The sequence below is a fragment of the Ochlerotatus camptorhynchus genome, unplaced genomic scaffold, assembly GCF_037179485.1.
Source record: "Ochlerotatus camptorhynchus isolate MF236.1 unplaced genomic scaffold, CSIRO-AGI_Acam_v1.1 ptg000192l, whole genome shotgun sequence".
Taxonomy (NCBI): domain Eukaryota; kingdom Metazoa; phylum Arthropoda; class Insecta; order Diptera; family Culicidae; genus Ochlerotatus; species Ochlerotatus camptorhynchus.
The window spans coordinates 3456160-3479917 of NW_027040682.1; the positions used below are offsets into that span (position 1 = coordinate 3456160).

A 23758-nucleotide genomic window follows, 5' to 3' on the forward strand; every position below is an offset into this window, starting at 1 on the left:
GTACGATCATACTCTATGCCCAGGGAAGTGGAGAAATTATCCAAACCGTAAAAATTCCTAGACTAAACCGGGAATCGAACCCAGCCACCTCCAGCATCGCCTTTACCGACTGAGCTAAGGGAGGCCCCAGGCTATCTGAGGGCCCTATTTCATTTCGTCACGTTATCTATAACAGCAGTTCATTGCTTCATGGTACCACCGCACCGGTCTAAAAGGAAACTAATCTTATTCAATTTGCACCTCTCTCTACCGGTTTTCGTCTAGGGCCTAGTTGCTCAAAAACATTTCCATCCAAAAGGTAATAAGTAGCTAAACCCACGGCACTCGAAAAGATGCACTTTGCTCGCTGTGTTGCATCTATCTGTTAGAAGTCCTAAGCAAATGCACCACCATCAACCGTTGATGATGCCTTTTCGTTGCGTCGAGTGTTCCAATTCGCGTCTGGCTTGCATCTCGCCTCGCTCCATCGGAGAAGAGATAAGCAACCACATTCTCAAATACCAACTAGCTAAATGCAGTTCCTTCCAGGCAGATAGAGAGAAGCTGCCGCGAGCAGTTTATTGAGAAATTGCCATACACTAGGCCATACGTCAGTTTTTCCACGGCTTCTTTGCTGCGCCTTACATCACTTGACGACCAACGCCGCGCGGGTCCGGTGATTTGCTTGAAAGTAGGTACGGCTGATTCTTTGGTTACGCCACTTAGGCCAAGCGCTAGCAAGAAACGGCGTGCGAGACGCATTTAACTTGCAAAAATAGAAGTCGACAAAGGTTTTCTTAAGGCGTCATCGGTACTGCGATCTCCTGATGTTGAAGAGCATTACGTCGGGATCGTAAGTTGTTTATTGCAGATTTCGCACCTGATTAGACTCTTGCGCTAAATATAAGTACACTGTAATATTTTCGCACTGGACATGGAATTTAAATAGTGAGCCTTTTCATGTTTTCTAGAGCTCGAATTCATTAGTGTAGCTTGCCAGTACTGTTCTGAAGCTGGTACTGCTTTTAAATAAATTGATTTTTCAATTTTATGGTCAGTGCCAAAATATTACTGAGCAATTATTGTTTGCACAGGAGTCTAAAGTGGTGCAAAATGCGCAATATTTGTATCTGAGTGATTAACCGAATAGCATGCTTTAATTCAAGAAACTTAATTTATTAAGTTAGTTATTAGTAACTGCGGAAGGATCAAAGAACTCTACATCGAGAGCTGGCCTAAGCTTCAGTAGGAAGGTAATAAGCCAGGAAGAATAAAAAATGCATACGATAGTCGCACTACCGCTCGAGTCGAATGTTAAGGCTTTCTTTACCGTTTTACCTTTCTGTTGGTTCAACATCATCAACTTGTTTGTAAACTAACTTATTTCCAGGAATTGATATACTGGAAGCAATGTATTCAACACTTTCTCATCATTTTTGTTTATACCGTTAATATAAAATTCTTAGACGTATATAAGCGTAATTTCTGATAAATCTGAATATTAAGGCTGTGTCCCAATTGGAGAGTTAAATTCAGGGCTGTTACAACAGGCGCGGATTTCGCGAATTTCGCGGATTTCGCGATTTTCGCGGATTTGTCGTGGATTTGAACTTTCAGTCGCAAAAATCGCGGAAACATTAAATGATGTGACTGATGTGCTGTCACAAAAATTGTGGAATTCCTTGTATCCATCCCAGACAATTTGGCTGTCATTAATTTTGTTGTTCATTTGGCTCTCAATTTTTTACCGGTTCAAACCATTTTCACGGAAATTCCCTGAGGTCTGTCCAATGTGAGACATTTTCCTTTTTTTCCAACATGAACATAGCATTTTTCGTTGTCAAATCATAAACGAATCGTATATATGCTAGTAATTGTCATGTATACCGGATATTCTAAGGTTCTACAAATCGTCCTGGAGTTCAGTTGATTTGTTTTACTATATCAACCAAGGCTGCAATAATGTCTGTAGTATCGAAATATGTTTAAACAGATTCAAAGTGTCTATGTGGATTGTATCCGACCTATTGCTAGGTATACATGATGTTATAGGTTCGGAAATCATTCTGGAGATCATATTATTTTTCTACTAGACTAATTCAATATCATATCGAAATATGCCCAAACAAATTTGTAGTGTCTATGTGGATCATGGCAACCTATTTCCGTGTATGCGAAATGTTCTAAGATTTCCAAATCGATATTTCAATACTACAGATATTATCCACGCTTTGTTGATCTAGTAAAACAAATCATCTGAACTGCAGGACGATTTGGAGAACCTAACTGCCGGCTGATTGCTCGTGTTGGGTATAATTCCGGCTCCGTGGTTCCAAGAACAGAAAGTCGCGTTGACGAAGAGACCTCTCAGGGGCATACATATTTAGCTGTGACAGCAGTGTTGGGCAGTCAATGTCACCTATAAGCAGCTTTCCAGCGAACATAGCTTGAGCGACCGTCCGTCTCACCTCTAATGGATCGATTCCCAGGAGACGGCAACGCTCCTCGTACGGTGGCAAGTTCGTTGGGTCACGCCAGTTGAGGAAACGAAGAGCATATCTCACAAACTTGCGTTGAACGGATTCATTCTAGCATGGAAAGGGCACCAAACAACTGAACTTGACTCCAATAAGGATCGCACAAGTGAGCAGTAAAGTGACCTGAGACATAGCGGGTCACGAAACTCGTCGGCAATTTTGAAAATAAAGCCCAATTGTCGATTAGCTCTGGAGATAATGTCATTGTAGTGGATTCTGAAAGTGAGTCTGCAGTCCAAGGTAACGCCGAGATCCTTTATGTGCTCTACACGAGCAAGACAGCGTCCGTAGAGAACATAGTCAAACATGATTGGTTCAATTTTTCGGTGATAGGAAATAATGTTACATTTTTCTATGCTTAGACTCATCAAATTTCTTGAGCACCAGTCAGCAAAAATACTTCTGGAGATCCCAGCAGTCCAAGAGGCTTTTAATAATTTTGTAGATTTTCGTATCGTCTGCATAGAAAACGCGGCATTCTGATGGTATCAGCAAGGCGACATCGTTTAAAAAGATCGAAAATAGTAGCGGTCCTAGGTTACTGCCTTGCGGGACTCCCGAGTTGTTTGAGAAAACATCCGATTCCGACGCGCCAATCTTGACATGTACATAGCGATTCACCAAGTATAGACACTATGAATCTGTTTGGACATATTTTGATACTACAGACTTTATCCCAGTCATGGTTGATCTAGTAGAATAAATCATCTGAACTCCAGAACGACTTCTTCTTCTTCTTCTTCTTCTTCTTCTTCTTCTTATTCATATTTCAAGCTGATTGATTATTGCATATTGGCTTATTACGTGCTCTCAACTTAGTGTTCTACTAAATGTACTTCCACAGTTATTAATTGAGAGCTTTCGATGCCAATACCAATGCATGAATTCGTATATTGTGTGGCAAGCACAATGATACTCTACGCCCAGGGAAGTCGAGAAAAGATTCCCTCGACCGGACCGGGAATCGAACCTGCCGCCTCCGGCTTGGTAATACCGTGCCTTTACTGACTAGGCTATGAGGCCCAGAACGATTTGGAGAACTTAAAACATCTGGTATACATTACAATATTTCATGCATGATCCACATAGACACAGTGCATCTGTATGGAAATATTTCGATACTAAAGACATTGTCCCAATTCCCAATATCGGTTGATCGGTTGGACGATTTGAAGAACCTTGAACATCTGGATTACTCGGAAATAGATCATGCATGATCCACATAGACACTTTGAATCTAATTGGACATTTTTCGATACTACAGACATTATTGCAGTCTTGGTTGATCTAGTAGAACAAATCAACTGATGTCCTGGATGATTTGGAAAACCTATAATTTCCGGTGTACATAGTAATAAGTCGTGCATGATCCACAAAGTCACATATATTCGATTCGGTTATTATTTGACAACGAAAAGTGTTAGGTTCATATTAGAAATAAAAAAAAATATCATGAAAATGTCTCATCATTGGACAGACCCCAAGAATATCCGTGTACATATAAATACACAATCGCGACGTGACCAACAAGCGTGACTAATGAAACTCTGGTAATCATTCGATTATGTGCAGGGTGTTTGGTTTGAATCGGTAAAAATTGAGAAAACTAGAGACAAATTAACTACCTACAACATTTAGGACAGCAAAATACGTCAGAGACGCAAAGGTTAATTTTCAAGAAAATTTACATTTCAAATGAAAATGCATTATTATTTTTTAAATAATGTTTCATCAAATCTAGGCCGGTATTATTTAATAGAATTTCATAATGTAAGGGTGTTTTATTATGTTCACTGATTAAGTTAAGTTAAGTTTTCTTTATTATGGAGGCTTTTAGCCTGAGGCTGGTTCGCCTCCGTGTTTACTAATTACTCAGAATTTATACTATAACTGAAGATGATACAATGTTATTAAAAACATTCAAAGGTTACAAACGATTCAGTCGGTAAAGGCACAGCTACAAAGCAAGTCCATGCTGGAGGCGACTGAGTTCGATTCCCGTTCGGTCTATTAATTTTTCGGGTTGGAAAATTTCTCTACTTCCTTGGGCATAGGATGGTACAGGCATAGAAATCTCTCAATTAAAATGTGAAAGTACTTCAAAGAACATTGAGTTGAGAACAGGTAAAAATCTAATATGTTATAAGCAATAAGCTTAAAATGCCATGTAGTAGTATAAAATGCTATTTTTAGGCAATGAAAACAGTTTTTTTTGTCGCGGATTAGTATTTGAAGTCGCGGATTTCTTTTGAGAACTCGCGGATTTCGCGGATCAAATTTAGAAAATCTTGTAACAGCCCTGTAAATTTAACTTGTGGTTAGAAGTGACAGATAGAAAGTTATCGAATAATCCTGCTATACGAGTGTGGTTATTTCTGACAGACTAGAAGTTAAATTATGACAACCGTGGCTGAGTTCTGTTTGAAAACCGATCGGGATTTTCGAACATTTAAAAAACTTTCGAAATGTCATTTTTAACCATGAATTAAATTCAACTTGGTAACTGGGACACAACGTAAGAATATATATCTAGATTGCTTTGATGGACCTTGACTTTCTAGAAATCATCGAAAGAAGTAATTGTTTACCAAAGCTTTTACGCCCTAATTCCAGCTCTATCTATGTATGTTCTCTGTAACTAATTCTGAGGGCCTAAAAATATGTTAAGACTGAATTTTAATTGTTTTGGGTTGTAGTTGACTGCTTCGGAATAGACAAATTATGAAATATTTAAAGGTTTTTTGAAATTCAAATTGAATCAAATTTGCGCGAAATAGTTTAATGAACAAACAAAATTGGCATTCGTTACTGCCGTTGCTTCGATATAACGTAACAAAATAAAAATTAAGTAACTTTATATCGGGGTATAACTTTATTATGTTTGAACCTAAGAGCACAGACAAACAGACATCGAACACCCATTTAACGATCAGTTTATTTTTTATTACTTGGTAGTACCTTCACTTGTGGCGCTCATAGTCTCCCTTGCGTTTGACAACGATGTTTATAAGTGAAAAATATTAAAAATGTGTCATGTCTGTTTGCCTGTGCTAAGAGCATCCATGAAAATTTAATCTCGGAAACATGATGTCCAAATTCCTTCCAAGCAATCTAACTCGGTGCAGTTTCTACCATGATGATGCAATCGCCCATCACCAACATGAAATTATTTGTACAGGTAGTCGGGCCAGTGAACCGAACCGGCCATGTGCTGTTCGCCGGTTGTGTTTGCATGGTGTTAAAAAGCCGGTAGTGACGATTAGAGAAGATAACGTTCGATCCCGTTGGAAACATTCCGTCTGAATGTTATACAGGGTTCATTGATGTTAATGACAGTCAATCTTTCTGATATTGACCGAATTTTATTAGCGCCACAGACAATCTGCAGACAGTGGCAAAATCGCTTCTGTCTGTTCGGCCTCCTGCCTTGGTGGTACGGTACACAGACAACATTATGGGCTCGTGTCGGTAAAAGGGTTGCGACACGTTGGGTGCGGTTTGGAGCATGGTCGAAGCTATGACGTCTGCCGGGAATCGCATGTATGTAATACAGTACCGAACCAGCTGTGATGTGTAGTGTGCATGAGAGCGTTCTCTTGCCCTCTCGCGGTCACATGGTGGCCTCTCTCTTTGGGATTGCTCCACTTGATTGGATTCTTGGTGTGCGTTAGCGTTTTGGGTACTCTTTCAGCAGTGATACACAGAACGACGTCGGTTGCCAGTAAGCGTGAGAATTCTGAAGCGAATGAATTTTTAGTTAATTAATTTAATTTCTTAATTATTTTCTACCATGCAAAAACCTCGAATCCTCAGGGGATTTAATTTTTCCTGGAAAAAACTGGAATTATCAGGAAACTTTGAAATCCTTCCAAGGGTAAATGCTCCTATAATTGCGGTACTTTAGAAGCGTTAGGTTCCCATTTTTTTTGCTTTATTATAGAGACTTGATATTTATATGTATTAATTTATTTGATAAGGCTCAACCGAATTAACTTTACAGAGCAGAGGATTTATGTTCACTATACAATACATCTTAAAACTATAGTCCTTTTGTACAACACAATAAACATTTTATCTTCCGCTGTCCAATAAGCCTCCTCCACCTGAACGGGAGCCGCTTCCAGTGGTTTCATTCTATGGCAGATTCACCAACAAGGGTCAGAGCGCCTCCATTGCAGCAATGGACGCAAAACGTGGTCAGTACTCACACAATCATCACGAAACTGTTGCTTTCCAAAGTCGACGACGCATCGGCTGAAAGAACTGCTGATGAAGAACAATGAGGAGGACCACACAATGGTTGCTGCCGAGTAAACAGACGAAGTGCTCTAAGACTCAAAAGGTCTAAAAAAGTCATGCCTGGTGACCTGGTTGATCACCTAAGCATTTTACAATACTTCCAAAGAGGACCAGTGGATGAATTATGACACTCCCTTCAACGTATGTGAAATGTTGCGTTCGGATTGGGAAGTCGGTGGTCCTAGTGTTCGTCAAGGCTCAATCATATTTTTCACAGATGGCTCAAAAATTAGAACACAAACAGGTGCAGGAATCTTTGGCCCTGGGACAAATATTTCAGTAGCGATGGGACATTGTCCAACAGTGTTTCAAGCGGAAATCGTGACCATACTTGAATGTGTAAGTGTTTGCCTAAGGAGAAAATATAGACGTGCAAATATCTGTATTTTTTCTGACAGTCAAGCAGCACTAAAAGCGCTTCGTGCTTACAAAGATCATCAAAGATTGTTCGGGAATGTATTCTCTTGTTGCGACAGATGTGCAAACAGAACTCAGTAAACTTATATTGGGTTCCTGGACACTGTGGCATTGAAGGGAATGAAAGGGCAGACGATCTCGCAAAATTAGATTCCAATTCACCGTTTATTGGCCCAGAACCATACTGTGGAATATCAACCTGTACAGTAAAAATGGAACTCAAACGCTGGGAAGAACAAAAGGTGATGGCCAACTGGATGGCCGTCACGAAGGGCAACCAGTCGAAAAGATTTATAACTCCAAATGTAACACATACCAAAAAGCTCTTGGAGCTCAATAAACGGGCTCTTAGTATATACACTGGCCTAGTAACTGGGCACTGTCCGAGTAGATATCATTTGAAGAACATTGGTAGGGTTCAGAGCAATATCTGCCGTTTCTGTAGCATAGAACGTGAAACCTCGGAACATCTGCTCTGCAGTTGCGGTGCATTACACAGGCGTAGATCTAAATTTCTTCGTAGTGTTATCTTACAACCTAGTGGAATTTGGTCTGCTAATCCTGGAAAGGTAGTTGGTTTCATAAACCATATCATACCTGACTGGGAAAGGACGTGTCCAGGCAATTAGCTGTCCACTCATTAAATGGTGGTCAGCTTGCATGATACGAACAGTAAACAGGGGTACCACAAAAGTTCAAATAATAGACGGAATGGTTCAACTCCCCAAAAAAAAAAAAAAAAACGATTGCGTGACACACATTAAGAGTGGTCTACTTCTGTCGACAGCCGAGTGAACACTGATCCGAATCCAAATGGATTTTGATTTCGAGAAGCGAGGTCAAATTTTACTTGGAAAATTGCAATCAAATTAGAATTACGAGAAATGAACTAAAATTTTACTTGGAAAAGCGCAATATTTTCTTCCACAATCAGGTTTAAAAACTTTATTAAGTTTTTTTTTATATTTTAAGATACTTTGTTATTAATTCTAAATTGACGCCGTTATAAGCATTTACACATAACACCTTAATTTCAACTCAGGTTTTATGCCATATAATTTAAAAAATTGAATTCCTGTGACCACTAATGGGCACACTTCCTCAGAGATACCCGTAACATGTATGGGTGTGGCCAACATGGTGCTGGTTACTCCTCATGATTCTCATTGATCTTATTTTTGAATTCTCATGTGAATTGATTTATCCCGGGCTGTTACAAGAGGCGCGGATTTCGCGGATTTGTCGTGGATTTGAACTTTGAGTCGCGAAAATCGCGGAAATATTAACTGTTGTGCTGTCACAAAAATTGTGGAATTCATTGTAACCTTTCCGTCCCGGATTATTTCACTGTCATCAATTTTGTTGGTTATTTGGCTCACAATTTTTTACCGGTTCAAACCAAACACCCTACAAATAATCGAGAAATGATAACAATTCCATAAGTCACACCGGATGTGAGACATTTTCATTTTTTCCAATATGAACATAGCGTTTTTCGTTGTCAAATCATAAATGAATCGTATATATGCGAGTAATTGCCATGTATACCGGATATTCTAGGTTCTTCAAATCGTCCTGGAGTTCAGTTGATTTGTTCTACTATATCAACCAAGACTGTAATAATGTCTGTAGTATCGAAATATGTCCAAACAGATTCAAAGTATCTGTGTGGATTATACCCGACCTATTGCTACGTATATAGACTGTTCCAGAAAGTATAAGCACACTTTCAAAATAACAAAAAAGTCATGTTTTTTTAAGTTTTAATAATTTTATTTGGCAAATCATATTTGTATTTGTATTTCAAATGATATTTTACTCTCGTTTAATCAACATATTTAATCATAGCCAAGACTCCTAACTTTTCCTCGAACATGACCCATTAGCTTCTGCACAGTGGTACTTCCCACAGTTTTGACCACTTTTGGCCAATCTTTTTTGAATTTTTGGATGTCGTCCGCTGGTTTTATTAATTTTCGAAGCTTTGCTTTGGTTAAAGCCCAAAAAGTCTCGATTTGGCCGTGCCTCCGGGCAGTTCGGCGGATTCATGTCTTTCGGCACGAAACATACCAGTGGCGTCGCGTAACCTCACTTTTTACCTGTGCACCAACTTTCAATACCAGATTTAATGCCATATTCATACTCGAATCGGTTGAAAAATACATTTAATCTTCTAGTTTACTTAATATCTATCCATTGCAAGCAATATTTTGATTATTGTTTGTGTTTTGAGAGTTGGTGCACAGGTAGATTTAGGTTAAGGAAACGCCTCTGAAACATACATTTTGACTTTTGTACCATTCTAAAGTGTCCTTTGCGTAATGACATGACGCCAAATTAGGCCAAAATATTTCTGAGTGTTCATCGTCTCCGTTGTGATGTACGGACTAGATGTTTTACCACACTCGCATATTGCCTGCCAAACCATAACCTTGTTACCGAATTTTTCGGTAAAAATTGCCTTCTCCGTTTTGGGGATGTCCTTGCCTTCGCTTACAGTATAGAATTGTGGTCCGGGAAGCGTTTTGTAATCTACGTTTCGTCGTCCATTATTTCACACCCAGAATTTCGACACAATAACGAATCGTAGAGTTTGCGGGCCCGTGGTTTCACGGACGCGGCCTGTTTTGGGTTTTTTCTGCTTCCGGTATGTTTTTAGCCCAAGTCTTTCTTTGGCAGGCATGACGTTACTCGACGAGGTCCCTAGTTTTTTCGCAACATCCCGAACGGAAGTCGCTGGTTTTCGTTTGTAGGCATCCCTGATCTTTTTATCGATATCCGGACTTACAGGACCGGATTTCCGGCCACTCTTCGGCGCATTTTCAAACGTACACTGTTCTCTATATGTTTTAATCGCAGTTCGTACCGCTCCGACGCTTACACCCTCTTCCTTGGCCAATTTTCTCAAGGAGAGTCCGCTCACAGTGCACCATTTGTGCACGATAGTTTTTCGTTGTTCCGGAGTAAGACCACGCATTTTGACAGGAAACACAAAACTGAGCACTTTTTTGATGCTATGTCATTCAGAAATGAGCAAACAAAAGGACGCAGCCAAAACATGTTGAAATATTTCATTATATTCAAAGTGACCGTTAAAATAACGTGTGCTTTTACTTTCTGGAACAGTCTATACAAGATGTTATAGGTTCTGAAATCATTCTGGAGATCAGATTATTTTTCTACTAGATCACCCTGGACTAATTAAATATCTGTAGTATCGAAATATGCCCAAACAAATTTGCAGTGTCTATGTGCATCATGTCAACCTATTTCTGTGTATGCCAAATGTTCTAGGATTTGCAAATCGATATTTCGATACTACAGATATTATCCCAGTCTTTGTTGATCTAGTAAAACAAATCATCTGAACTGCAGAACGATTTGGAGAACCTAGATCATCTGGTATACGTGGAAATAATTAAACATTATCCATATAGACACTATGAATCTGTTAGGACATATTTCGATCCTACAGACTATCCCAGTCATGGTTGATCTAGTAGAATAAATCATCTGAACTTCAGAATGATTTGAAGAACTTAAAACATCTAGTATACATATCAATAGTTCATGCATGATCCACATAGACACTGTGCATCTGTCTGGAAATATTTCGATACTAAAGACATTGTCCTAATCTCGGTTGATCTAGTAGATCAAATTATCTGAACTCCATAATAATTTGAAGAACCTTGAACATCTGGATTACTCGGAAATAGATCATGCATGATCCACATAGACACTTTGAATCTAATGTGACATTTTTCGATACTACAGACATTATTGCAGTCTTGGTTGATCTAAAGGGCGAACACGAAATTATTGCGACACCGAAAATGTCATGCCAATTTTCTTATAATGTTTAGAATCAAACCAAAATTTTAGGGTAGTTTTATACATATATTTACTTCAAAAATCAAAAGAAAAGTTAATCGATGGAGCCTTGAGTGTAAAATTGAACGCATTTTCGCTTGATGCCCTCCATCAAAGTCTTTACAGTGTCATCCGGTACCAGTTTCTCAGTTTCTTTTTCCATTTTCTTAACATGTCCTTCTCGTCTTTGACTGTCTTCTTGCTCTTCCGAAGTTCCCGCTTCATTATTGCCCAGTACTGCTCCACCGGGCGCAGCTCCGGACAGTTTGGCGGATTCATGTCCTTGGGAACAAAATGGACAGAATTGGCCTCATACCACTCCAGGACACTTTTAGAATAGTGGCATGATGCCAAATCTGGCCAAAACAGCGGAGCTTCGTCGTGCTGCTGCAAGAACGGCAAAAGGCGCTTCTCGAGGCACTCAGATTTGTAGATTACGCCATTTACTGTGCCCTTTGTCACGAAAGGCTCACTCCTCAGTCCGCAAGAGCAGATGGCCTGCCAAATGAGATATTTGGAGGCGAACTTCGACATTTTCTTCTTCTTAAGTTTGTCGTCCACATCGAACTTGCTCTTGTCGGTGAAAAACTCCAACCCCGGAATTTGCTTAAAATCGGCTTTTATATACGTTTTGTCGTCCATCACACAGCAGCCATATTTTGTCAGCATCTTCTCGTAGAGCTTCCGTGTCCGAGTTTTAGCCGTCGATTGTTGCCGCTCATCGCGGTTTGGGAAGTTCTGTACCTTGTATGTATGTAGTCCAGCTCTCTTCTTTGCATTCTGGACGTAGCTCTGCGACATGCCGATCTTTTTAGCCAAATCACGGCTTGAGACGTTGGGATTTGCTTTAATCATCAACTTCACCTTTCCCTCCGTCTTTTTGTTCCCCGGTCCCGGTTTTCTTCCAGCTCCTTTGCCGTGGTCCAACGTCAACCGCTCCTGGAACCGCTTCAACACTCTGGAGACGGTTGAATGGTGAATGTTCAACATTTTTCCCAACTGCCGGTGCAACAGGTCAGGAAATTCCAGGTGTTTGGAAAGAATTTGTTCTCTCAACTCGCGTTGGTTCACCTCCATTTTCGTTGAATCGAAAAACACGACTTCGAGTTTGACAGCATGTACACAATACACATCAATGAGAAAGTGTGCAAAATTTGGTTGATTTTTACCCAATGGTAAAAAAGTTATGCCCTGTTGAATGTGTCGCAATAATTTCGTGTTCGCCCTTTAGTAGAACAAATCAACTGAAATCCTGGATGATTTGGAAAACCTATAATTTCCGGTACACATAGTAATAAGTCGTGCATGATCCACAAAGTCACATATATACGATTCGGTTATGATTTGACAACGAAAATGTTCATATTAGAAATAAAATAAATATCATGAAAATGTCTATCCATTGGACAGACCCCAAGAATATCCGTGTAAATACAGAACCGCGACGTGACCAACAAGTGTGACTTATGAAACTCTGGTAATTTCTCGATTATGTGCAGGGTGTTTGGTTTGAATCGGTCAAAAATTGAGAAAACTAGAGCCAAATTTAACTACAACATTTAGGACAGTAAAATACGTCAGAGACGCAAAGGTTAACTTTGAAGAAAATTTGCATTTCAAATGAAAATGCATTATTTTATTTTTTTAAATAATGTTTCATCAAATCTAGGCCGGTATTATTCAATAGAATCTTATAATGTAAGGGTGTTTTATAATGTTCACTAATTACTCAGAATATATACTATACATAAATAACTGAAGATGATACATTGTTATTTTTTTAATTTTCAAAGGTTACAAACGATACTCCTTTAGCTCAGTCAGTAAAGGCGCAGCTAGCTACAAAGCAAGTCCAGTTCTTACGACCCTCAATATGACCGTCAATTGTTTGAATTCTCATGTGATTTGATGTGTCGCATGATGGACTTTGATTTAAAATGGTTTTACCACTTCCTCGGGGATACCTGTAAAATGTCTGGGTGTGGCCAACATGGTGCTGGTTACTCCTCATGACTCATATTGATCTTATTTTTGAATTCTCATGTGAATTGATTTATTGCATGGTGGGTTTGGCACGTTTTTTAAGATGTCTGGTCTCAGACCCATACTAGCCGGAATATGTTCCGGCCATAGCTCCAGAACCAGCAGAACGATTCCAAAAGCATTCAATAACGTTCTATAGGATCATGCTATCTTTCTACTGTTGTGACTGACATGTGTTTATTTTTCTCATTGACGTTAAATCAAGGGGTGGTCACTCTACACACTTATTTTGCGCCAACTTTTTTCTCAGGGTGCCGCAGCTGTGCCGGCAGTGCCGAGAAGTCATTGAACTGACTTTTGTTTGCTTGTGAATAATGCCTTGTTTGGCAACCCGGTATTTTAACAGCGCTTGTTTTTGTTTTGTTTTTCGAAACCTGAGATGACCCGGAAGGAAGAAGAACATTTCCATTCCGAGATACTGACCTTGCGGGTGGAGTTTCACCTAAAGTTCCAGGTTTTTCAATATCGGTTATCATCGTATGCTGTCCCGAGTGATAAGTGAAGCATAGTAAAGTGTCGCGACATTTTCTCAACCCTTCCCTGCTCTTTGCTTGTCCGTGTGTGCTAGTAAACAAAGCTCAATTTCAATGATCATGGCGTTCAACGGAAACGGTGCCGGCGGTACTCAAAACGGGCCGCACAACAAGCGCCTCTGTACCGGCTAGAAGACGGTTCCACTCAATATCCGGAACAGCAACAGTCAAAGTAATAGATGAGCCTCGGCGAAAGCAAAGGGGTAGCAACCCGGCCCAACCATATCCTGTTGTTCACCATCATTAATCCAGTCTATGCTATTACAGTGGACGTTCTACACACCATCTGCTCACCCAAAAAAAGAAAGAAAAAAAGAAGAAGAATGGAGTCCAAGCTATGGCAGCATTGAATCCGCCACCAGAGCCCGCGATGCATTGAACAGCTGTGACATCTGTCGTGACCTGGATTGCCTTCCATCGTAATTGGTTTGATTTTCGGGGATTTTCGGGAACGAATAAAGTAGAGTTTCAATTTACTTCCGTATTCTACAAACTCTCTTACAAGACTGATTTTATTACCGATTATTTGTCAATAGCCTACTATGATTTCTATTTTCATTTCTTCATGTCTCGCCTTATCTACTACATCTCTCATCTAATCTACTCTTAGTCAAAAATGTTATACAAATACATATCATGATATTTCTTAGGTTTGATTGTTGTTCTTTTTGGCCTGGCATCCTTTATCGCATCGAGATTTGGACATCTGGCAATGGCTTCATCGTTTGACAGATTCAAATTCTCTTCACAATCAGTATATACGTTGGTATCCATGGGATTCACAACAGGCTCGTCTGTGAAATTGATCGTTTTAATAATTGTGTGTAGTCAAAATACTTACTTCAACTAGAAAAAAAAATACAAGAAAATCTACCAATTTCTTCTGCTTGTCTTTGCATAGACTCCATTGTTTCTGGTAACACATTTGCTGCTTTTTCTTCAAGTTCTTCAGCGCTATTGCCTTTTTCGCAATCCACAATAAGCTTCACATCTCGTATACTACGAGAATATTGCACACCTCGATCACTCCTGATGACGAGTTTTCCTCCATCACGGGATAAGACCGTAAATTGTTCGCTAGAGAATGTTGGATCCGTTTTCGTTTTTCTTGAAACAGCTATTATTACCTTGTCACCGACAGCAATGTTTGAACATTTGGCTCCTCTGTGATTGTCTGCAAACTTATTGCTTATTGACTTTGATTCAGCATCCTTATCTCGTATCTCTTCTCTATCTATTTTTTTCATTTTTCTGTTCCCAAAGGCATGGAAAAGTACCCCTGTATTTCCACCCTACAAGCAGTTCAAATGGCGTGACTCCGAGCCTTGAATGTGGTTTTATAGTGTTATGCACATGAATGTAATTATTTAACGCATTTTTCCAATTTTCTCCATCCTGCTTCGCTCCTGCAACAGCCTTGATCAACCCCTGATTCTGCCTTTCAACCGAACCATTTGATTGTGGACATAATGGAATCGATTTCCTAATATTTACTCCTTTATCAATCCAAAACTCAACGAATTCAGTACTGCTGTTAAGTATCTTGAATACGTATCAACTACAATCAAAAATTCACCAAAACCACAGCCGGGAAGGCATAAAAAATCTATTTGCAACACTTCCCATGGTCCTTCAGGTAGCTTGCGGCTTGATAACGGTATTGGTGGATGTCGTTTCGTTATCATAAGGCAGGTCTTACAATTCTTAACAAATGACTCTGCGTCATCACTCAAACCTGGCCACCAAAAGAATTCCCTTAGAATACTTTTCATTGCAGCACATCCTATATGTCCTCTGTGTGCTGTCAGCAATACTTTTGAGCGCAATGATTTTGGTAAGATAAGTCTCTCTCCTTTGAATATCTTGGGACCCAAAATCCGCAATTCCTTAGCGTGTGCTTCGAAACGACGGAGGTCCTTTGGCCAGCTTCTTGATTCCAACGCTTCACCAATAGCAACTAGCTCTGCATCTGCTTCAGATGCTAATTCAATGTCCTTCCAAGTTATGTCCATTGTTCCAGCGTCCAGTGCAAACAGCAAATGCCTATCGTTATCTTCATCGAAAGGTTCATCTGTTTGTGTTTTTGCAATTAACCGAGAAAGCACGTCCGCAACATTTGAATCGCCTGGCACACATTTGACTTTAAAGTCATACGATTGAAGTCTGAGAGCCCATGCTTCTGCCCGAGAGATCGCCCTTTTTCCTGTTCTACATCCATTTCCGAAGATAAACTGGTTTGCTTCTGAATCAGTTCTGATGGTGAATGACTTATTCAGCAAATAAAAAGAAAACCTTTCGACACCCCAAACCATGGCCAATGCTTCTCGCTGCGTCTGTGGATATTTTCTTTCTGTTTCTGACAACGCCTTAGAAGCGCAGCCGATAATCCTCGGAACTTTTGATACATTGTACTGAATAAGAACAGCACCAAGTCCGATTGGAGAAGCATCGACGTAGAGTTCTGTTTCATCCTTGTATCTGAAAAACCCTAACTTCTTTATGGTTCTTAATGCTTCTGACTTCAAGTAAACGAATTCGTCCTCCTCATTTTGTCCCCAGTGAAACCTTTCAGCCTTCGCAAGATTCCTCAAATGATTTGTCTTCTCTGCTCGTTGATAAATGAATCGTTCTGTGAAGTTTATTAATCCAAGAAAACTTTTCACCTCAGCGAAGATTCAGGTCTCCGAAAGTCTCTGATAGCCTTCAATTTATCTTCTTCAATTCTAATCCCGTCATTTGATAGTGAGAAACCCAAGAACTTGACTGATTGCTTTCCTAACAAACATTTTTCTTGATTGATGCTTACACCATGTTCACGCAAGCGGCAGAGAACAGCTTCCAGACTAGCATCATGCTCCTCTTTAGTTTTTCCATGAACCAGAATATCATACAGATAATTGCAAACGCCTTTGCAATCTGCTAGTACGACCGTTTGCAAAATTTCTTGAAAGATGTCCGGAGCATTACATAAGCCAAAAGGTAATCTTTTGAATCTGTATGTTGCATTCCCCGCGAAAAAATTCGTCAAATGTCTCGAATTTGAATGCAAAACAACGTGAAAGAAAGCGCTCGTCAGGTCTATTGTAGAAAACCAAGCAGCACCGTCCAAATCCGCTAAGATTGCTTCCAGGGTTGGCATACGGAATGGTGTTCTAATTATATTTTTGTTGGGTCCCCTCAAGTCAACTACCAACCGAATATCATTTTTTCCTTTAGGGACGACTAGTAACGAGGAGCAATAAGATTTATCCATGTCATCCGCCACTTGTTCGATTATCCCTGTACGCAAAAGTTCCTTGATTCTACGTTCTGTCTCTTCTTTGAAAGCCGGAGGAATACTGGTGAACACGTTCCGTGAAGGTGGTAAGTTCCTATCGTACGACAGCTCGACTGGTGGCACATTAAATTTAGGAAATTCGCCGGTGGTCATTATGGCACATATTTCACCAGGAAACATTTTGAAATTTGCTTTAATCTTATCCGATGGAAGGATTGGAACATTTAGACCAATTTGAAGAACACTGTATCGAATTGCAGTGTTTCTTCCGAGAAGCGGTCTACCGTTTTCGACGGCATAGAATTTTTCCATGAACTGTGGTCGATCACCGGAAATAAACAAGCTTGCTACAAACGTTGCAATCACCGAAATCTGACCTTGGGAAGCATATGCTTTAAGCGGCTTGTCTGAGCCCATAGAAATACATATTAGGGCGCCATCTGAACTATCAATACTCCTCAACTTATTGAACGTTTCCCTATCCACCGTGTTCACTTCTGCTCCAGAATCAATCAAAAATGTAACTGGTAAGCCTGCAACCCGTCCAACAATTTCCTTATTATTCAATTCCTCTACAAGATCAGTAGTTCGTAGTATCATTTGCTGGAAGAAATTATGATTACCTTCAGTTAACCTTATTCATGAAACATAAACTGATTTATTTTGTAATTGAACCATAAATAATAATAAATTGAATCATAAAATAATAATCAAAATCAACAAATAGTTCAGCTCATCAAAATTATTCACTTACTGAATGTTCATCATCGCAAAATTCATCCTTGGTGATCGCGGCAATCTTCATAACTTTTGCCGGCGTTGCTTCATCGAATTCTTGAGGTTTACGTTTCGTCGAAACTGCAGACCGACAAGCACGTTCAATGTGACCCTTCTTGTTGCAGTTATGGCATAATTTTTGTATCGCATAACACTCCGCTGCAGAATGATAGTTACTTGTACATCTCCAGCAAAAGTTACGTGGGCTGTTGGCAGTCCTCGATGTTCCTCGTCGCAAAAGTCCTCCTCTACCCCGGGTACTCTGCCAAGGTCCTGGCGCTCGTTGCTGCCAAGTTCCTACCGCTCGTTGACCTGTTGTACCCGTAATACCTTCCGTTGATTTGTTAAGTACTCTCTCTTGCTGTTGCTTGTACGAAACGGCAGCCACATCCACTTTCCTTGCTTGTTGGTGATTTTTCGTGTATATTTCCTCGTTGATTCTTTCAACCTCCTGGACCCTTATTTTTTTCCAAAAGATTAGCTAAAGTTCCGCCCTTTCTTAAAACCTTTCGACCGATCTCACGTATCTTTAAGTTGGTTGCATGAGACTGGATAATGTGACAAATATTCTCCAGCAATTGCTCCTCTCCAAAGTCGCACAATTTTGCAGCAGCAAAATCTTATCTACTACAACATCTACTCCGGTTGGGACTACACATTGGAAGCAGTCGTCTCCAAGGATGCCTGCCGGTGGAGGAAACGGATTTGCACCGAATTTTTCACCGCCTGAGTTTCATCCGTCAGAAAATGGAAACCAACACCGGTCGGAACACACGCCGGACTGATGAAGGAATTTAACCGGCACAGCAACAAGGCGCAACTCGATATCAGCACAGCCATCACCGATAAGCAGTTCAATCTGTTCTACCTGTACGGAAATGTTGTCAGGATAAAGTTCCTGAAGACCAAAGAGCATCCAGCACTTGAACAACATTTCAATCGGAAATGACGGTAGCAAAATTCAGGTTGCATTTTCCAAGCAGAACTACTTGTCAGAGTACACTACACCCTGCTGGACAATTCTATCGGCTTCAAGGACTACAGCGCTTCCAAGAACAAACGCAGAGCAAGATTCTCCACTTCTTCAAGACCCCACCCGGTATGTCCGAGGATCTGCTGCTAACTGTATTCACCACCAAGGACTGCCACCCGTCGCAAGTGCGAATGTTTCCATTGAAATCGTAATGTTCCTCCTCCGGATTGGTTGAGTTCCCGAGCGTAGTCCTAGCGGTAAACGCCATCATGAAGTGCAACCTCAGCGCGATCGATCACAAAGGCATAAAAATCCCGTTCATTATGAAGCTGTGCTCCTAGTCCAAGACCATGAACGGTGGGTGGAGCAAAGAGAACATCGAAAACATGGGCATGGGCATGCAACCGACACCTGGCAACTCAATGTCGGCAGCGGCCACGACAGTCTCCACCGTGGCAGCAGCGTCCGGTGGTGTGACGTCCATTTCGGTGACGGGCGATTGTCTCAAATCCGAATACGATGAACCGATGTAAGATGAAGTCCCATGTCCTTAGAAGGGAAGCAAAAGCAACGACGAGACTTGGTGGAGATTCACGGTTGTGTTTAAAAAAAAATAGATTATATTGTGGCAACATCAATAACAAATTTTGACACATGCACACTGCGCAGACGCAGAAAAATTACAATCTGGCCAGTAACTTTAAACATCAGAAAAATTGTAACTTTGAGAGCCGAACAGTGCCAATGACTGTGCCCATGTGTGCCCAATCTTGTTTTTAGCACATTGTGCAGAGTGACCAACCCCTTGCGTTAAATGTAGTCGTAAGTCAGTCCCACTCAGATTTTGGTCATAACATATAAATTTCACGATTCTTAAAAAAAAAAATGGTTCTAGATTTTTTTCTGTATCCAGTGTATGAACATTGTCAAAGAACGTTTATTTTTTTTTCATGATTCAGATTTAGGATTGGTTTAAGCATGAGATCTTGATGTGCATTTCCAGGTCTAGAATCTTTATCAAACCTTGAGTAATGATTTTTTTTCTGGACCGGCTCTTAACTCCGTTGTAATGTTGAAAAAATGTCTTAACCCCGTTAATGTTGAATTTCCATCACCGATAATACCATTGGGAATAAAAATTTTGGCTGTCCAATGAACATCCAATTCACTAAATCACGGTCTCTGCAGTTACAGAGCCATAAAACAAAATACTAAACAGAATACATGCGTCCCAAAATAATGCATGATGACTAAATTGAAGTTCAAGGTCGCAATTTTAAATCGCCACCAAAGACTTTCCTAACAAACACAACATTTGATATGCTTTTTTATAAATACAAGACCATGTGAATCAAGCGGTTAACGACATCAGTGCAAGTCGCCGATTTGGTGTGTAAGACGCCACTTTTGAAACACGATTATACAATCTCAAGCTCGCCAATTTGCGCTCGTGTGTGCGGTTAGAAGACGACACATCCCTCCTGAATACAAGTTTATATTTAGATTTATTCACCCGTTCGGTGTACTTTTACGAATTACGTGATTTGTTATAGTCAACGCAATTCTCACTTGATTTTTCCTTTTTCTCTTTCTGTTCAACTCCCAACAGGAAACAACAAAAAGCAAAAGAACGGCAAAGATAAGGAACCAACACCCCCGCCAGCACCCGCCAAGGAGGCTCTAGTCAACGGACATAACGATTCTGCCGTCATCGAAGGTATGAACGGTCACACTTCGGAAGGTGAGCAACAGCAGGAGAAGGACAAAGCATCGGAAGACAAGAAGAAGTCCGAATCGGAAGTGATGGAGATCATTCAGGACGCGGGGTTCACGGTGCAGATCCTATCGCCGGGAGTTGAGCCCCTGTCGATTCAGGTTTCCAGCATGGAACTGGTGCAGGAGATCCACCAGTTGCTGATGGACCGGGAGGACACGTGCCATCGGACGTGTTTCTCGCTGCAGTTGGATGGAGTTACGTTGGATAACTTTGCTGAGTTGAAGAATATCGAGGGATTGAAGGAAGGTTCGGTGATTAAGGTTGTGGAAGAGCCGTACACGATGCGTGAGGCAAGAATTCATGTTCGACATGTGCGGGATCTGTTGAAGTCGATGGATCCGGCTGATGCCTACAACGGAGTGGATTGCAGTTCGCTGACGTTCCTGCACACTATTACTCAGGGCGACATTCTGGAAAAGAAGAAGGGTCGTTCTGAGAGTGTGGATTGTACTCCTCCGGAGCATATCATGCCAGGAGCAAAGGACAGGCCATTACTTCCACTGCAGCCGGGAGTAGGCAAAAAGGGACCCCAACCAATCAAGGTGTTAACAACTTCCGCGTGGAATCCCCCACCGGGGCCAAGAAAGCTACATGGGGATTTGATGTACTTGTATGTGGTAACGATGGAAGAGAAGAGATTACACATTTCGGCATGCCCTCGGGGATTCTTCATCAATCAATCAACAGATGATGTGTTCGAACCGCGTCCGGACAATCCTAGCTATCTGTGCCATTCATTGATTGATTTGCTGTCGCAGATTTCACCCACTTTCCGTCGGTGCTTTGCGCAAATGCAGAAGAAGCGCACCCAGCGGCATCCGTTTGAACGGGTTGCGACGCCATATCAGGTTTACACCTGGTCTGCTCCGGCTCTGGAACACACCATCGATGCCATCCGTGCGGAGGACACTTTTTCCTCTAAGCTTGGGTATGAGGAACACATCCCAGGGCAGACGAGAGATTGGAATGAGGAACTGCAGACAACTCGGGAGCTGCCAAGGGAAACCCTTCCGGAACGGTTACTCCGTGAACGTGCCATATTTAAGGTTCATAGTGATTTCGTGACGGCAGCTACTCGCGGTGCTATGGCTGTGATTGATGGAAATGTGATGGCGATCAACCCGGGAGAGGATGCCAAGATGCAGATGTTCATCTGGAATAACATCTTCTTCTCGCTTGGGTTCGATGTGAGAGATCACTATAAGGAGCTGGGTGGAGATGCTGCGGCATTTGTTGCCCCAAGAAACGATCTGCACGGAGTGCGAGTGTATTCCGCAGTGGATGTCGAAGGATTGTACACGTTGGGAACGGTGGTCATTGACTACCGTGGATATCGAGTCACTGCTCAGTCGATTATTCCTGGCATCTTGGAACGCGAACAAGAACAATCCGTTGTGTATGGGTCGATCGACTTCGGAAAGACGGTGCTGTCGCACGAGAAATACTTGGAACTGCTCAACAATGCCGGAAAGCATCTGAAAATACTACCACACAGTGTCTTAAACGATAAGGAGGAAGAGATTGAACTGTGCTCGTCGGTTGAGTGTAAGGGTATCATCGGAAACGATGGACGTCACTACATTCTGGATCTGTTGAGAACTTTCCCCCCGGATGTAAACTTCTTGAAGTTGGACGAGGAACTGAGCAAGGATTGCAAGGCACTTGGCTTCCCGATCGAACACAAGCACAAACTGAGCTGTCTGCGTCAGGAACTGCTGGAGGCATTCGTCGAGAGTCGATATCTCATGTTCATCAAGCATGCTGCCTTCCAGCTGCAGCAGCTGAACACCGCCAAGCTAAAGCAGAAACAGGAAACTAAGGATCCCAAGGACAGCGAGAAGAAGGAGGACACAAAAGCAATCGAACCAGCGCCAACGCCTAAAGAGGCCGCTAAGAGTGATACAGCAGAATCGAACAATAACGCCGAATCGAAGGAGGAGGCTGCGAAGGAGGAAGATGCAACTGAAAAGCCGAAGGAGAAGTCTTCCGCAATGCCAAAGGTTGAAACGGAGGAAGCCAAAAAATTGATGGAATCGTTGCTTTCCAGTGACGAGAAGAATGAAAGCAAAGAGGTTGTGAAACGTGCCTGCGAAGCGGTCGGATCGTTGAAGGAATACGAGTTTGATATCCGTTTCAATCCGGATGTTTACTCGCCGGGAATCAAGCACGTGGAAAATCCGAATGCAGCCAACTCGCTGAAGAAGCAGAAGCAACTGGTGAAGGACGCTGCCGAGTTCCTTGTCAAACACCAAATCCCAAGCTTCGTTCATGACTGTCTGGACCACACTGCTGCCCCAATGGACGGAACTACCCTCACGGAAACTCTCCACAGTCGCGGAATTAATGTACGCTATTTGGGCAAAGTTGCCAACCTGTTGGCCAAGATTAAGCAATTGGAATACCTGCACACGATTGCCGTCTCGGAGTTGATCATCCGAGCTATCAAGCACATCTTCACCAGCTATATGCAGAACACCGAAATGATGAGCATGGCAGCAGCCATCAGCCATTTCCTGAACTGCTTCCTAACGACCACTGCAACAGTGTCGCACTCTGGAAGCTCGTTGGAATCGGATGCTCTTACAAAATCTGGATCATCCGGCGGCAAGCAGCAGCGTCGCCAGAATAAGCGTTCTTCCGGTGGTAAAAGCGGAAAACCCTCATTCCAGTGCACTCAGGACAGCAACGAATGGCAGCTACTCACACCCAAATCTCTCTGGTCCCAGATTCAACAGGAGCTCAAATCCTACTGGGACTACGAGCTACTTCCAGCTGGAGTGCATGATTCCGCCGATCCCATAGTGGCTCACTATCGGCTGCAAAAAATCAGCTTGTTGCGTGCATTTTGTCTCAAGACTGGCGTTCAGATTCTGCTCAGGGAGTACAACTTCGAGATGAAGAACAAGTCAACCTTCGCCGAGAATGACATCGTCAATGTGTTCCCCGTCGTTAAACACATCAACCCGAGGGCTTCCGATGCGTACAACTTCTACACAACCGGACAGAGCAAGATCCAGCAGGGTTACTTCAAGGACGGATACGATTTGATCAGCGAGGCGCTGAATCTGTTGAACAACGTTTACGGGGCAATGCATCCGGAGAATGCTCAATGCTTGCGCATGTTGGCCCGCTTGAGTTACATCATGGGTGATCCACAGGAGGCGCTTGCCATCCAACAGCGAGCAGTGCTGATGAGCGAGCGGGTTAACGGTATTGATCATCCGTACACGATTGCTGAATATGTAAGTTTTATAGTGCCACTTGTTCTCCACG

The 23758-nt window shown here is 41.7% G+C and overlaps 1 protein-coding gene across 1 annotated transcript in view; it reads left to right on the forward strand.

Annotated features, from left to right (window-relative positions):
• The window catches only part of clu (clustered mitochondria protein homolog), a 47936-nt gene that overhangs the window by 15466 nt on the left and 8712 nt on the right, over nucleotides 1-23758 (forward strand). Inside the window, exon 2 of the mRNA XM_065223395.1 lies at nucleotides 20318-23727. Coding sequence (XP_065079467.1) covers nucleotides 20318-23727 — 3410 coding nt within the window. The remainder of the gene's footprint in view (nucleotides 1-20317; nucleotides 23728-23758) is intronic.